This window comes from Myotis myotis, unplaced genomic scaffold, assembly GCF_014108235.1.
Source record: "Myotis myotis isolate mMyoMyo1 unplaced genomic scaffold, mMyoMyo1.p scaffold_m19_p_13, whole genome shotgun sequence".
Classification (NCBI taxonomy): domain Eukaryota; kingdom Metazoa; phylum Chordata; class Mammalia; order Chiroptera; family Vespertilionidae; genus Myotis; species Myotis myotis.
This window is the reverse complement of record NW_023416317.1, coordinates 22,321,721-22,336,908: the sequence shown is the minus strand read 5'-3', so window position 1 is coordinate 22,336,908 and position 15,188 is coordinate 22,321,721. Positions and strand designations below refer to the sequence as shown.

Here is a 15,188-nt window from a genome sequence, read left to right as displayed (position 1 = left end):
AGGAAGTAAAGGTTTGATTCCCGGAGAGGACACATGCCTGAGTTGTGGGCTTGATTCCCAGTAGGGGATGTGCAGGAGGCAGCCAATCAATGATTCTCTCTCATCATTGATGTTTCTGTCTCCCTTCCTCTCTCTGAAATCAATAAAAACATACACACACATATATATATACATATATATAAAGAAGAAGAGCTTGGACCCTATTTCAAAACTGCTATAACTCCAAAGCAGTACTATAAGCAACACGAGATTTCAGTCAGTCAAGACAACTGAAAGATCTTGGAAATGCTCACTTGTTAAAATTAGTCAAAGAATACTTTAAGACAGACTGGTTTAGAAAAAAAAATCCAAAACAATTTTTTAAAGTTTGTCCATATACAAAAATGTTATTATGAATCTACCCTCAGTAGGACTTATAGCAGAGGTTCTCAACCTGTAGGTTGTGACCCCTTTGGGGGTCGAACGACCCTTTCACAGGGGTCGCCTAAGACCATCGGAAAACACATATATAATTACATATTGTTTTTGTGATTAATCACTATGCTTTAATTATGTTCAGTTTGTAACAATGAAATTGGGGGTCACCACAACATGAGGAACTGTATTAAAGGGTCGCGGCATTAGGAAGGTTGAGAACCACTGACTTATAGGTACCTCTCTGGCTGAGGAGAGAGGTTTTATGGGTCTGGCTTCTCTATATCTGAGGCCTTGTTGGTATCAATGGCATGTTTTGGTGCCTTTGCTGGCTGGGATGAGAGGTGCAGCCTGTGACCAGGGCCCACAGGCAATATACTCTAACTTAAAGAGCTAAACGGCCCAGACTTAAGAGAAAAGCACATCCTCCCTTACATACCTCCCAATACTCTCACAAAGAAAGGGAGTAGGAGATTATCACTGGCAGGGCCCAGGCTTACCTGCAAGTCCCGGTTTTTGAGATTACCCAGCCAGAAAGCCTCCCTGCAATTGTTGAGGATAAGCATGGCTTTTACTCTGCAAACTAACAGCTCCAGGGTCTTTTTGAGAAAAGGCACATGTTTGGTGAGTTTCATGTCCTGATGAATCTGAATGGAAACAAATGCACCTAACTCATCCGGTTTCTCATCATGCTTCCACATTTCCTATAAAGAACTTGCATTCCTGAAATTCTGAACACTGTAGAAGAGCATAAGCCTTGCCAGTATAGGCCAGAGACATGTCCCATCATACAGCAGTAGTTTGGCAGAGTACTACAAGGAGAGTGACAGTTGTCTTTCAAGCTAAGAGGGCTTAGAACACATACCACCTCTAGGTTTCTCTTCATAGCCTCTCGTTGACTATCAATGAACTGACCTAAAATATTCTTGAACATGTATTAATTATACTGATATTGAACAACAGGTATCAATCCTGTTTAGCTCAGAGAGTTCTTAAAATTTCACTGTTCAGTACGTTCTAAAGTTAGAACCAGGGGAGGAAGTGAGTAATAAAAACTGGATCCAAAATCATTTGGTTTGCCAGTGACTGCAGAACTCTATGGTTCAGACAAAAAGAGACAATGGTTCAGCTGTAGTCGGCAAGTGGAAAAGTCCTTTAATGCTAAAATGTTCTCACAGGAGATAGATGTGTTTCTTGACAAGCAGCACAGCTGAAAAGTGCTAAGGATAGCTACTTTTAGAACCACCTCTTGTCTCCCACAGAGTCATTACTTACATAATTCCTCCTACCCTATGTATTTTGTAGCAGTAACACATACACCAATATTCTCTCTCTCTCACCAAAGAAGGAAATAGAGCTATGGAGTTTGGGTCAAATTTCAGATGCAGAAAACTCCTCTCTAGATGATTGTCCATTTTTAACCAGCACCTAAAGATTTGACCACTTTAAATAAACTGCCTTTGGGCAGATACGGTCTCAGAAATAAAAGCTCTAGACATGTAAAAAAGGAAGAAGAAACTGAAGCCTATGTATCTCCCAATCACAACTGTTGATGAAGCCAACAAGCAGGTGGGTAATGTGATCTGCTTTTCCTCTTACCTTGGAATGCCCACACAGGTGATGAAGCAGCCTTGTGTTCAACTGGAAGGTTCCCAGTAAGCTCAGAACATCTTCCTATAACCAACAAAATGCATAAGTGCCATTTGAAATACTCTCATTTCATTTTAGATGCAAGATACCCTTGCAATCAAGGGCTCCAAAAAGGATAAACCCTAGCAGTTCAACTGTGTATCAATAATCATCTTAATTTGGCCCTAAATAGAAGTGCTTTCTAACTGTCCTCCCTCCTTTATTTCTGGGTTATGAGAAAGCAATCAAATTCTGTAAGAGTGTTCTACAAAGTTCAATTTGATAAATATATGTAAGAAATCATGTTTTTATCCTATTTCACTACTCTAGCCCTGGATCCCACTTGACTAAAATAAAAACAAAAAACAAAACTCTCAAGATTATCCATTATAACAGCAAAGAGTTTATGAAATAAGTGGGTTTAAAAAAAAATTATTCCTGAAAGTAGACCCAGAGAAGCACAAAAGAATAAGCAAACAACACACCGATAGAGGTCCTGGGAGTGCAACAAAACAATAAAATCAAGCTATAGGGAACGACCACCCCCCAGATCTGGAGTAGAAGAAGGAAGGTGGGTTTCAAACAGAAGGGGTCTCAGCTCAGCCTACTTTGGAATATTCCATCTAAATGGGTGACAGGTGAAGTAGACCAAAGGTGCCCAGGTAGAAGAGTGGCCCAGAACCTGGGCAAATGTACTGCCCCCATGCCCAGTCCAAGAGACACCATGCATGTATCTTCTGAACAAACTGTACAGAGAATGTTTTAGTTCTCTGCTCTCAGTTCTTACCCGGTGCTTTCTAAAACTGAAGTCTAGGAGCGGCATACACTGCTTCAGAAATACTTCCACAAAGAGACGCCCATACTGCAGAAAAAAGAAACACTGGTGATGACGCTAGCTAAGGTCTTTCACCTAAAAAGCCCCTGCCTGAAGCAACATAACATCATCCAAATACTTTATTTTTGTGCATAAAAAATAAATTGGGAGGTGTCCAAAAGGTTAACTTGGAGAATGTAGCTTAATGTAAAACTAAATGGGCCTGCTAACTATTCGCAGAATTAGGCAGATTTACCTAACTAACCTAGACACAGCTAATGGGGAGGGGCCTTGCTCACCTTAAGAATGAGGGTACAGAAGAACGGAGGGGAATCCCAGCTCCCTGGGGACAACTTACTCCCAAGAAGAAAAAAATTGGGTAGAGCTAAGAAAGCACATGCCCAATAGCCAAATTTACCAATCAGATAAGTCACTCCCCCTACTCCCCCATCTCCTACACTAGCATCAGGATGGAGTGAGTAAAAAGGCAGAAGCCAGGAGATAAGAATACGGTGACATCCACTTTGAAGGAACCATCAGGAATGGGGAAAAGGCATTCTCCCCATAACACTCACTAGCTCTTAACCCACTGGATATACCATCAAATCTTGGGTTACTCAATTGAGAGTTCAGCAGTTATGAGGATATCAGCTCTCACATTCAAGAAGCCACCCATAGGCGTTATTTATTTAGTTTTTATTTTTTCTTACCCATGGCTTTAAAAAGAGGAATCATGTATTCCTCCTTCCTCCCTGTTGCCTGGGAAGGAATGGCAGGGAGTGATTATTGTTCCTGAAGCCACGCCTCCTAGTTCTAAAACTTGAACCAAAAGTTTTCAAAGTCATAGGAAAATTGGTTCTCTTGTTATCCAACTAGTATAAGAAAATGTATCCACTGTTTTTCCTACACTATCATCTGTTAGCACAGATTCTGGAGACTCTGGCTTGTGAGTAAAGTATTAAGCAATTCTTCCCAGCTAATGCCCTGTCCAGAGAAGAGTAAATACCAAAGTGGGCTCTGGTCATCCTCTCACCTTCAGACAGACATGCAGAACAGGACGACTATCAAACACCTGGAGAGATGAAAGGCAAGAAACCAAAGCTGAGGTCTGCTTCATTGAGCACCCCAGCTTCTTTCTCATGTGCAAAGCACAACTCTGGGTATGGTAGAGAATTCTAAAATGAAGAAGGCCTGTCAACAGTTAAATTAATCACAAAGAATAAAGTAATCATCATCATTAAAGTTCAAGAAAAGGAAGAGGGAAGCAAAAAAGAACCAGTAATTGATTCCAAGTGGGATGTTAAGAAGAGGATATTATAGAGGTTCAAAACGTTGATCTGAAGCCTTAAGAAAGAGTAGATGAGAGTGGAAAGGAGAGTCCAACATTGTAAGTTCGGGGAGTAGCCTGAGCAAAATCCCTGAAGAGGTGAGAGCAGAGTGTGTGCAGGATAATGAAGGCATTCATGGTTGGAAGAGGGAGATAGCAGGGTATGTGGCAGATTACAGAGGACCCAAGATGTGGGGGGACTGCGGGAATGACATGTGCAAGGAGCCATTAAATAGTAAGTATTGTGGCACAGATGATAAGGAGGAAGGGAGAGAAGGAAAAAGATGTCACTTGGGGAGAGAAGAAGGGGTGATCCAGGATGGGTAGGTCCACAAGGGAAGACGACAGAGAGAGCAGGTCCCCAAGGCAGGGTAGGGAGAGGAGCAGGGAGAGTCCATTTGGAAACCAGGACCCTTGTTGGTTTCTGCAGCCAGTGAGATGGGTCAAGGAGCCTCCATACTCACCTTTATCAGGTTGATGAGGATGCTGAAGTCTCGAACAGCCATGTTCCAGTAGAGGAGCTTCTCTTCATGAACCTGGGGACAGCCAAATAGATAGGCACCTCTAATCACAACAAAATATGTCTCTTTCTGTATTCCTACTAATACATGGTTCTTGAATCATACAAATATTCAGAGAGATAAGCCAATTATCCTGCTAAATAGATGAGGCAACTAGTGCACCCTCCAGATGGATCTGAGGCCTGTGTATATATGACAACATCAGGATACCTTATGAGACTTTCTAATAAAATGACTCCTCTTCAGTAATATCCAGGTGGAGAAAAGCCTCTGAAATATACCTACTGGCCATCAGCTCCCTGTGGCTTCAGTGATTCCCTATGCAAGCCTGTGCTCTTAGTGGTTCCAGTTTAGTTCTGGTTAGCAGGCTACCAAGGCCCCGGACCACTGCATCTCAAACAGGCTTGTTTACCTCAAGCCGGCTCACGAGCAGCACACTGCCGGGCACATGAAGCTGCAATCAGACATTTTTTTCCCAAAACTAGGGCCTATGGAGCAGTCCAGGCTTTTCCCCGTGCAGTAACCAGGGAAAACAGAACCTAATCATCACTTCCAATTAGAAGGAAAGGATATGCAGCCAGAGAAAAAAATCCTGGCTCTCAGTAAATCAAAGGAAATAGCTTAGGAGAAACCCCGGACCCAAGAAAGTACAGCAGGTCCTTGAGTAACGGCATTATTTTGTTGTAGCAATGGGGGGAAAATCAATTCAAGCCAGGGCCACTTTCTGTACATTTTCCTCATGTCTGAATAGGTCTTTTCCAGCACTCGTTTCCTCCCACATCCCAAAGATGTGCACATTAGCTTAACTGGAATGTCTAATGTTCCTGACTGTGTGTGTGTGAGCTCTGATGTGGAAGAGCATCCTGTCTAGGGTGGGTTCCCTCCTTGCATCCTGAGCTGCCAGGATTGGCTCTGACCATCCTGACTCTGAACTGGTATAAGTGGATTGGAAAATAATTATCTTACTTGTTTTTATCAGTCTTTCTTAAATATATGTATAGCTCATATTCATTTCAATGTTTAATAAGTATTTTAGGTCTTTAATTACAAGTTTGGTTTTGTGATCAGAAATATGCTGTAGAAACTGAAGTCTTGTGTATATCAGTTAGCCTATGGTAAAACTGGTTCAGTTATACAAAGTTTCACGTAAAGGTGCAGTTTCCAAGAACCTATCAACGATATTGAGGACTTACTGTAATCCAAAGTCTATTTCTTGGGGTGGGAATATTTGACTCACCTGCTGAGAGTCTGCTGCTGTGCCAGCCTGAAGACCTTTGACTGTCTTCACTAGTTCAGCCATCATTACACGGAAGAAAATGACAAAGGTGTGCCTAGAAGAGGGAAAGAGCATGCATGCCCACACAATGATGCACTGGTTAGAAAGAGCTACCTGGGAAGAAGCCAAGGAACCAAATGTTATTTCCTTTCCCACCTCTCTGAATGTCCTTTCACTGGGGTTGACTGTAAGAGGAGGGGGAATTGATAAGAATTTAAAAATGAGCACAAAAAGATGGCCTCTGAAACAATGGAATTAACTTTATGAAGGGAGATAGTGTGGTGGTATAGAAAGAGCAGTGGAGAAGTGGTGAGAAAATCAAATTTTAGGTTCCTAGTTCCATATTTATTTTATTGCCCATATAAGCTTAAATAAGTTCCTCCTCTGGCCTTCCTTTTCCTCATTAGTAAAACAAGATTAATGATACACCTTACAGAATCTTAAGAAGATCAACTGAGATAAAGAATGTCAAAAGTGCTTTATAAACTGTAAATACTACACAAATGTAAGATAATTATTAATATTAGGAGACACAAAACCCATTAAGTGAGCCCTGGGCAGTGTGCTCAGTGGTTAGAGTGTTGCCGTGCATGGAAGGGTCGTAGGCTTCATTCCTGGTCAGGGCACATGCCGGGTTGCCAACTCAAGCCCCAGTGAGGGGCATGCAGGAGGCAGCCAATCGTTGATTCTTTCTCATTACTGCTATTTCTATCTCTCACTCCCTCTCCCTTATTCTCTGAAATCAATTAAAAAAAAAAAAAAAAAAGGTCCTTTCACATAATTAGGCTGAGAGCCCCTTAGAAAGAATGCATAATGGACATCCCATGTGTTAACTGAACCTACTACCTCTATCAGGATCAGATGAAGAGTAAGGTAGTTACTTGGAAACTACATATATTGGACAGCATGACCGTACTGAAAAGAACTGGAGGAGAGAACTCTCTTACCTAGTCAGCGTAGGGAATGTGGAAGAAGATGCATCTTTAGAAGAGTTCATCAGTTCTGGAACACCAACACCAGCAATCTCCTCTATGGCCTTCAGAACACTGTCTGTGTGCTCCAGGTAGATGCTGCATTGACAGCCACAGAAGTATGAACAAATGTTACAGAATTTCTAAACCAAGATTTTTTTCTTGATCTATTACCAGGTATTAAGCTTTAAAACAACTATTAACATTAAAAATATTTTAAAATAAAGGTTCCAGAAACATGATAGGAGGCAGGAAAAAAATGTCTCAATTAGAAATAGTTAGACACCTTGGAAGTGATGAATGTCTTGGATATGGTAGGCAATAAATAATTGACTCGCTGGTTAACAAAGCAGGATATAACTGCAGACTCCTCTTCCCCTTTAACTCAATAATAATAAAGATAATGGAAACAGAACTAGAGGATCTTATGATCCACCTTTCCTAAATTTTGTTAATTTCAAATCGACTTCATTGCTTCCAAGTTCTCCCTAACCAAGGTAATTTCTTAGTCTTTGCCCAGATGAGGGACCCCAACAGTGGCAAATGGAAGACTGCTTGGCTCATGGAGAACAGAGCACCTTACCTCAGCAAAGCATGGAGCTGGTCATTAAGAATACTGCTCTTCTCTCTTTCCCCACTTGGCCACATCCGACAGAGGAAATGTCTGGCAAGGGAAGCTGTTGGAGAAACAAGACAAAGTTATCTCATGCAGGCCAGGCTGAGGAAGACCTACCACCCCCCATCCCCCGGCAACCCCCATGCACCAGGCCTCTAGTTTACATATAAGGTCCTAGGAAGCCCCAAGCTTAGGAGCTTGAGATATTAATCCTATTTGTGAAGGGGGGGAGAAAAAAGAATCAGGGTAAATCACCAATTTTTTCTTTGTTCTGAGTAGGATTTCTAGATTTCTCCAAAATGACCATCAAAAGTCTGATGAGATAAAGAGCAGATTGGAAACTAGGAATGCTGTGATGGAAATTCTGCAAGTAATGGAAGCTTTGGCTGTAAGGAAAAAAAGAAGAAAAAAAAAAGCATCACAAGTATAATCTAAATTCATGAGTTATCCAAGTCCATTTAAGTGATGGTTAATCAGAATCCTCATTTTCAGGTGCTTTAGTAGCAACCTTCTTTCCCTGTAAGAGAAAGTCAGAACAGTACAGAGTCCAATGGGTAGAATGCTGGCCTTGAAGGGGTCATGTATACAAAGATTCCCATGTACTAGTCTAGGCCATGTTTATATGTGCAACCTGTATCAATTACTTGCTCTTTAAGGCCTTAAGCAACACATTGAAAAATGTTTAAATTCTGGGTTCATAGGGACAAAGCAAAAGGAAATTATAAAGCAGAGCTTTTAATAAATATACCATATATGGTCAGCTTTCAGTACACTGAGGTAACGGGAGATGGGAGTCACAATTAATCCAAAATTGTAACTGACATAAAACTAAAGTCAACTTCTGATTGATTGGTGGGAAGGAGGTCAAACAAATTTAAAAGTAGTATATTTAAAATGAAATAAAGCATCTTATTTCATCTCTACCTTAAAGGTAGAGATGACAACTACTGATTGCAGATCCAGTGATGGCCTAGGGCCCAGTGGTTGGCAAACTGCGGTTCTCGAGCCACATGCGGCTCTTTGGCCCCTTGAGTGTGGCTCTTCCACAAAATACCACGTGCGGGAGCACACGTACAGTGCGACTGAAACTTTGTGGCCCATGCGCAGAAGTTGGTATTTTGTGGAAGAGCCACACTCAAGGGGCCAAAGAGCCGCAGTTTGCCGAACACTGGTAGGCTCTCAGGGGAGGTGAAAGAATGACTCAATTAACTCTGATTGAAGTTGGGATAGGAGGCTGGGAGCCATGCCCCTTCGATCTCCTCAGCTCCCTCCTCCACTGCCTAGCCCTCAACCGAGGCTCTTTTTCTGCCAAGTTTGGGGAAAGGATACAGGCAATCAGTGACAACTAGCTGCTACCTAATTACCCAACCCTACTGGGAGACAGAGCAGGTCTCAGGATAATCAAGAATTGACTGTAGATGGTCAGTGCTGTTGTCATTACCTGAAAATACAAACTTTATATGATGAAAGATAGATGAAGATTTAGAATGATTTGTTCAGCAGTGTATAATGCTTCAGGATTTATCTGAATACTCTATCAATTTCCCTCTCTACCAAGAGACACCCAAATTATTTCCAAGAAATCTTGTTCCTAGGAGTGTCCTGGGAAACTCTCTGGGATATGTAGTTGGACCCACCTAAGCAGTTCCTCCAAGGACTGGTCACGCTCTCTTGGCTTCAGTCGGTTAAAAAGGACCTCGAGGGCTGAGTACAGTAAATTCTGATTTTCAGCTTGAAAAAATCCACTCCTAAGGGAAAGTCAAAGTAAGATGCTTTAACTTAGTTTTAGTAAGATTGCTTGGACAGCATTTGAAGATCCTGGCCTCTAGTCTGTACCACCAGTAAGTCAACAGAAGAAAAAGCAGAACTAAAGTACTGAAAGTAGTAAAGAGCCAAATTCAGACAGCTCTGTGTCAGACTAGAAGTTGAAATGTACCTAAAACAGTCTTTCCATCAAAACCTAACAGTTCACCTAGGTTTAATTTCAAGGGAAAATGCTCTCCTTCATTCCCTACATTTTAGACTTAAGTCTTAGTCTTCTCTAAACAAACAAACAAACCACCAGGAATAATTTTGTCAAATTGTGAAATCAATGTCTAATCCAGCGGTTCTCTATCTGTGGGTCGCAACCCCTTTGGCAGTCGAACGACCCTTTCACAGGGGTCGCGTAAGACCATCCTGCATATCAGATATTTACATTACGATTCATAACAGTAGCAACATTACAGTTATGAAGTAGCAACGAAAATAATTTTATGGCTGGGTCACAACATGAGGAACTGTATTTAAAGGGCCAGAAGGTTGAGAACCACTGGTTTAATCCATAATAGGTGCTCAATAAAGAACTTACTCCTTCTCCAAGTCTTAACTATTCTATCTTCAGATTATCTTTCCTCTGATCCCTTTCTTTCCAAGCCAAGGCCATCACTCTTGGCCAGGTCCTTATCATCACACGCCTAGATCATCGTGACACATTTTGACTGGTCTTTTTGCATTCCTTTCTAGTCACCCTGAACAATCCTGCCAAAAGGATTTTCCTACAACACTGCTTTCATTATATCATGGTGTGATCATAAAACTCCAAAACTGCTTCCCTGGACAACTTTCAAGTTCTTCTGCCTAATCTTCAAGGCCTAGCACATTCTGACTCCCTAGATCTGCTCTAAAAAAATGTCCACATCACCAGTGACAGTCAGTCTTTCTTCCTTTCAACAAGTATATTCTGAGGGCCTATTATGGGTCAGGTTCTTTTTTCTTTGGACAGTTTTATTGCGGTATAATAATTGCCATACAATAAATTGCATGTATTCAAAACATTTAATTTACCAGTTGACTTACATATAATCCCATGAAGCCATCATCACAATGAAAATAATGAACATATCAATTTACTACCAAAACTTTCCTTATATTCCTTTGTAAACCATCCCTCCCTCCATTCTCCTACCCAATGCTAAGCAACCACTGACCTGTCTTCTGTCACAATAACATGCTTTTTCTAGACTTTCATATAAATGGACTCAAATAACACATACTCTTATGGTCTTTCTTTTTTTCATAGATTTCAGAGAGAGAAAGGGAAATGGAGAGAAAGATGGAAACATCAATGATGAGAATCATTAATCATCTGACTCCTACATGCCCCCTACAGGGGCTCGAGCTGGCAACCCAAGGATGTGTCCTGAGAGGGAATCAAACCGTAACCTCCTGGTTCACGGGTCGACGCTCAACCAATGAGCCACACCGGCTGGGCTCTTATGGTCTTGCTTTTAATTCAGTATAATTCTTTTTCTTCCATATTGTTGTATGTAGTATTCCACCATAGGGATACACCATAGTTTGTTTATCCATTCACTGATTAATGGACATAGAGTGGTTTCTAGTTTGGAGCTATTACAAATGAAGCTGCTATAAACACTTGTGCACAAGACTTTGTGTGGACATATGCTCCTATTTCTCTTTGGTAAATACCTAAGAATGGAATGGCTGGGTTGTATGGTAAGGTGTATGTCTAACTTTTAATTTTTTAATTTTTTATTTATTGACTTGAGAGACAGAGAGAGGGGAGACAGGGGGAAGAAAGGGGAGAGAAACATTGATTTGTTGTTCCACTTATCCATGCACTCACTGGCTGCTTCTTGTATGTGCCCTGACGGGAGAGTGAACCCTCAATCCTGGAGTATCAGGAGGATGCTCTGACCAACTGAGCTACCTGTCCAAGGCTAACTTCCTTTTTTTTTAAAATATATTTTCATTGATTTCAGGGAAGAAGGAAGAGGGAGAGAGAGAGATACAAACATCAATGATGACAGAGAATCATTGATTGGCTGCCTCCTGCACGACCCCCCCCCGCCCCCCCGCCCAGGGAATCGAACCCGCAACCTGGGCATGTGCCCTTGATGAGAATTGAACCCGGGACCCTTCAGTCTGCAGGTTGACGCTCTATCCACCAAGCCAAACCAGCTGGGGCTCCAGGGGTAACTTCTTCTTTATTATTACTTTTTTTATTCTTATTGATTTCAGAGGAGAGAGAGTTAGAAACATTAATGATGAGAGAGAATCATTGATTGGCTGCCTCCTGCATGACTCCTACTGAGGATCGAGCCCCCAACTGGGCATGTGACCTTGACTGGAATCAAGGCCGCGACCCTTGAGTCCACAGCCGACGCTCTATCCACTGAGCCAAACTGACTAGGGCCAGGGCTAACTTCTTAAGGAACTGAAATTTTTTTTAAAAGTGGGTGTACCACCCTGGCTGGTATTTCTCAGTGGTAGAGCATTAGCCCATGCACTGAAGGATTTCGGGTTTGATTTCCAGTCAAGGGGAAGTACCACGGTTGTGAGTTTGACCCCTAGCTCCAGTGGGGGTGTGTGTGTGGGAGGCAACCAATTGATTTCTTACATCAATGTTTCTCTCTCTCCCTCCATCCCCATTCCTCCCTCTCTAAAAAAAAACAATGGGAAAAATATCCTCAGCTGAGAATTAAAAAAGAAAAAAGGTACACCTTTTTAATTTAACCATGCAATGATTTTTAATTGTATTTCCTAAATAATTAATGCTATTAAACATCTTTGCATGTGTTTATTTGCCATAAGTGTATTTCCATGATGAAGCATCTATTCAAATCTTTATCAGGCTCTGTTCTTTAGTATTGAGGATACAACAATGACTGGTCTTAGCCCTCAAAAAACTCACAATCCAGAAGGGAAGATGAATGAACAAATAATTATAACAACAAGTAATAAGTTTCATCGTAAGAGGATACCAGAGTAATAGAAGAGAACTGGGGGGTCAGAGAGGCAGGAAGGAGGCTTACCTGGCTTAGGGGTCAGAGAAGATGCCTGAGGAAGTGAATGCTTTTCTAACTCAGAAAAATCTGAGTTAGAAATGAATGGGGATCAAGAAATGTGGGGATCCTGGTAGAAGGATGAGAATGTGTGAAGCCTTCCAGATGAAAGCTATATAGGGTATAAGACAAGTAGAATAGCAGTCAGATAATAAAAGGTCTTAGAATCTAGGTAAGAGTTTGAACTCAAGAAAAATCTAAGGGGGTCCTAGCTGGGTAGCTCAGTTGGTTAGAGCATCATCCTGATATGCCAAAGTTGAGGGTTTGATCTCCAATCAGGGCACATACAAGAAGCAACCAATGAATGAAAAAACAAGTGGAATAACAAATCAATGTTTCTCTCTCTCCTGTCTCTCTAAAAATCAATCAATAAGTAATAATAAAAAGTAAAATCTAAGGGCAATCAGAAACAAAAGTTGGGATAGGGTAAGACTGGGTTTGCATTGGGAAGATTACTCTGACTGCTGTGTAAAGAAAGGACCATGGGAGGGCACCTGGAGGCAGAGAGACCAAATGTGAAATTAATCTAGTCCAGGTGAGAGATGATGGGAGTCTGAAAACAGTGGAGAATGAGATGGCTATTAAGATGCTATTTAGAACATAAAACAACAGGATTTTGTGATCAGATGTGGGAGAGAAAAAATATGGACAGTAAAGGAAGGCACAAAGAATAGCTTCTGGTTTCTGCCTGAGACAGCTGGTGGTGCCATTTACCTAGCCAGGCAAAGCTGAAGGAGCGCTGGTAAAGATGAAACACTTCATTTTGGATGTGATGAGTATGAGGTGTTAAAGAGACATCTAAGTGTGTTGCATAGGCAGTTGAATATAAGTGCCTGTAGCTCAGAAGACAAATTTTAGCACAAATTTAAGCTTGGGTGAGATTGCCCAGGAAACTTATTAATGAGGACAGAGGAGTAAGGGCCCAGCCCTGAGGAACAAAAGCATTTAAAGAACACAATTCCCTCATTTCTCCTTTAACCCAGTCTGTGCCTTCCCCAGAGGCCATCTACCCTTCAAGGGCCAGATGAAGTCCCATTGCTTCCATGAAGGCACCCACAAATACCCCAGCTCCAACTGTGCTCAGTTCTTTACCACATAATCTGGAATTTATCCAGAGCTTGTTTAATGACAGTTTTTTAAGTAACAATCTCTCCAGTGTTATTACAAAAAGTTTGCCCCTACAAACTCAGCTAATAATTTGATGGTCAAATTGGCTAGCCAAAAGCAAGTCATATAATTTTCAAATAAGTAAATAATAGCAACTCCATAAGATACAGAGGTGCAAGATCAAATAAAATGATGCAGACAAAAGCACTCCAAAAATAAAGCATCATATTTACCTCCGTTTTTGGAGCCTTTTCCTTCTTTTCTATACCTCAGTTCCTTGGTGACTGTCAAGTAAAGCAAGTACATACTGGATTGTCTCTACCTTTCATACCTGCCACATACTCACCAAGCAAAAAGCCCATGAAAAATCTGCAGTAGCCTCTGATAACAGGAAGACATTAGGCGGTACTCCTGAGCTTGCATTCCTGGACCATCAACTACACTGTGATTCTCAGCTGGTAAGCACTAAAAGGAAAAAATGCTTTTAGGACAGTTGCTTCATCAATTGCCCTCATTTTCTTTTGATATTTCTTAACCAAAAATGAAGTATCTTGTTAACTAGGTAATTTCTAAGTCTCCATAATAATAAGATAGGCTTCTGACCTGAAAATAGTTGTGAATGTTCTCCAGATGGTTACACATTGGGGTCAGCAGTTGAATAATACAATGAACAATTTCTTGGCCAGTTCTCTGTTGGACATGTGACAATCCAATATTCTGGTTTCCTTTGCCCTATAATAAATTCAGAGTTACTGGGGAAGAAACTGCTGGATAGCTTCCCTGAAATTAAAAGCTCACTATGGGGTTAGTTAAGCCTATGCCACCAGGAAGGGTGGATAAACAACTTAACCTCTTGCCTGAGACTCTATTCTGAAAGAAGGATCTTTGTCATCAAACAACAAAGATATTGGCTTCTGTAGAGTACAACTACTGTTTGAGAAGTATAGACCCATAAAGCTCACACAGAAATAGAAATAATTTAGGCTGATAAGAATATAGAGCAAATAATAAGTACAAACAAGAAAGGACCAAGTAACTGGGTGTGTTAATGCTTAAATGTTTACACCTAAAATTTTCACATTTTGTTGTTTGCACCACCCAATTGCTTCACCAGATGCTATGGCACATTTGTATGGGCATGGGCTTAGTTTGGGAGGCTGTTAAAACCAAAACCCAAGTACAGAAGAGGATTCAGGAATGCTTGGGCACTTAGAAATATACTTGCCTGTTTTGGGTGGCTTTTTGTTTTCTGTTTCAGAGTTTCTTTCTACACAAGGTGAATATGGTCTGGCAATGAAGCTGCCACCATGCTACCCAGTGACCCAAACATTATGCCAAAGAAAATGCTAACTTATTCATTACTAAGACCTATTTGTTTTCAAGTCCACTAAAGTCAGGGCCTGTGCTTCTGCCTATACTTACCTTGAGGAAGGGGACTCTCCTGGCAACAGAAGGTGTCAGCATATTCTCCACCTTGTGGGAGAGATCTTCCAGCAAGAAAAGCAGCTCAGGGGGCTGAAGTTGCACAACTTCTGTAGCCTATCACAAGGAATAAGGAAAGAATAACTACAACCATGTCCTAGCCATCTACTTAGGGGAGCACATTTTTATGTTTAGTCTTCCCAATGGATGAAGAACCTGACCATTACTAAAAAGGGGGGAAATT

At 41.3% G+C, this 15,188-nt stretch overlaps 1 protein-coding gene across 2 annotated transcripts in view; it reads right to left on the bottom strand.

Annotated features, from left to right (window-relative positions):
• FANCD2 (FA complementation group D2) overlaps positions 1-15,188 on the bottom strand; it is a 75,684-nt gene that overhangs the window by 7,727 nt on the left and 52,769 nt on the right. For both annotated transcript variants that reach the window (XR_004971500.1, XM_036332147.1), the window contains 13 exons: positions 14,945-15,061; positions 14,126-14,254; positions 13,869-13,987; positions 9,206-9,316; positions 7,824-7,954; positions 7,536-7,629; positions 6,929-7,051; positions 5,943-6,036; positions 4,649-4,720; positions 3,891-3,929; positions 2,831-2,905; positions 2,014-2,088; positions 915-1,061 (listed from right to left, as the gene is read on the bottom strand). Coding sequence is in view for 1 of the 2 variants with exons in the window: in XM_036332147.1 (XP_036188040.1) it covers positions 915-1,061; positions 2,014-2,088; positions 2,831-2,905; positions 3,891-3,929; positions 4,649-4,720; positions 5,943-6,036; positions 6,929-7,051; positions 7,536-7,629; positions 7,824-7,954; positions 9,206-9,316; positions 13,869-13,987; positions 14,126-14,254; positions 14,945-15,061 (1,326 nt within the window). In the remaining variant the exon portion in view is untranslated. The remainder of the gene's footprint in view (positions 1-914; positions 1,062-2,013; positions 2,089-2,830; positions 2,906-3,890; positions 3,930-4,648; positions 4,721-5,942; positions 6,037-6,928; positions 7,052-7,535; positions 7,630-7,823; positions 7,955-9,205; positions 9,317-13,868; positions 13,988-14,125; positions 14,255-14,944; positions 15,062-15,188) is intronic.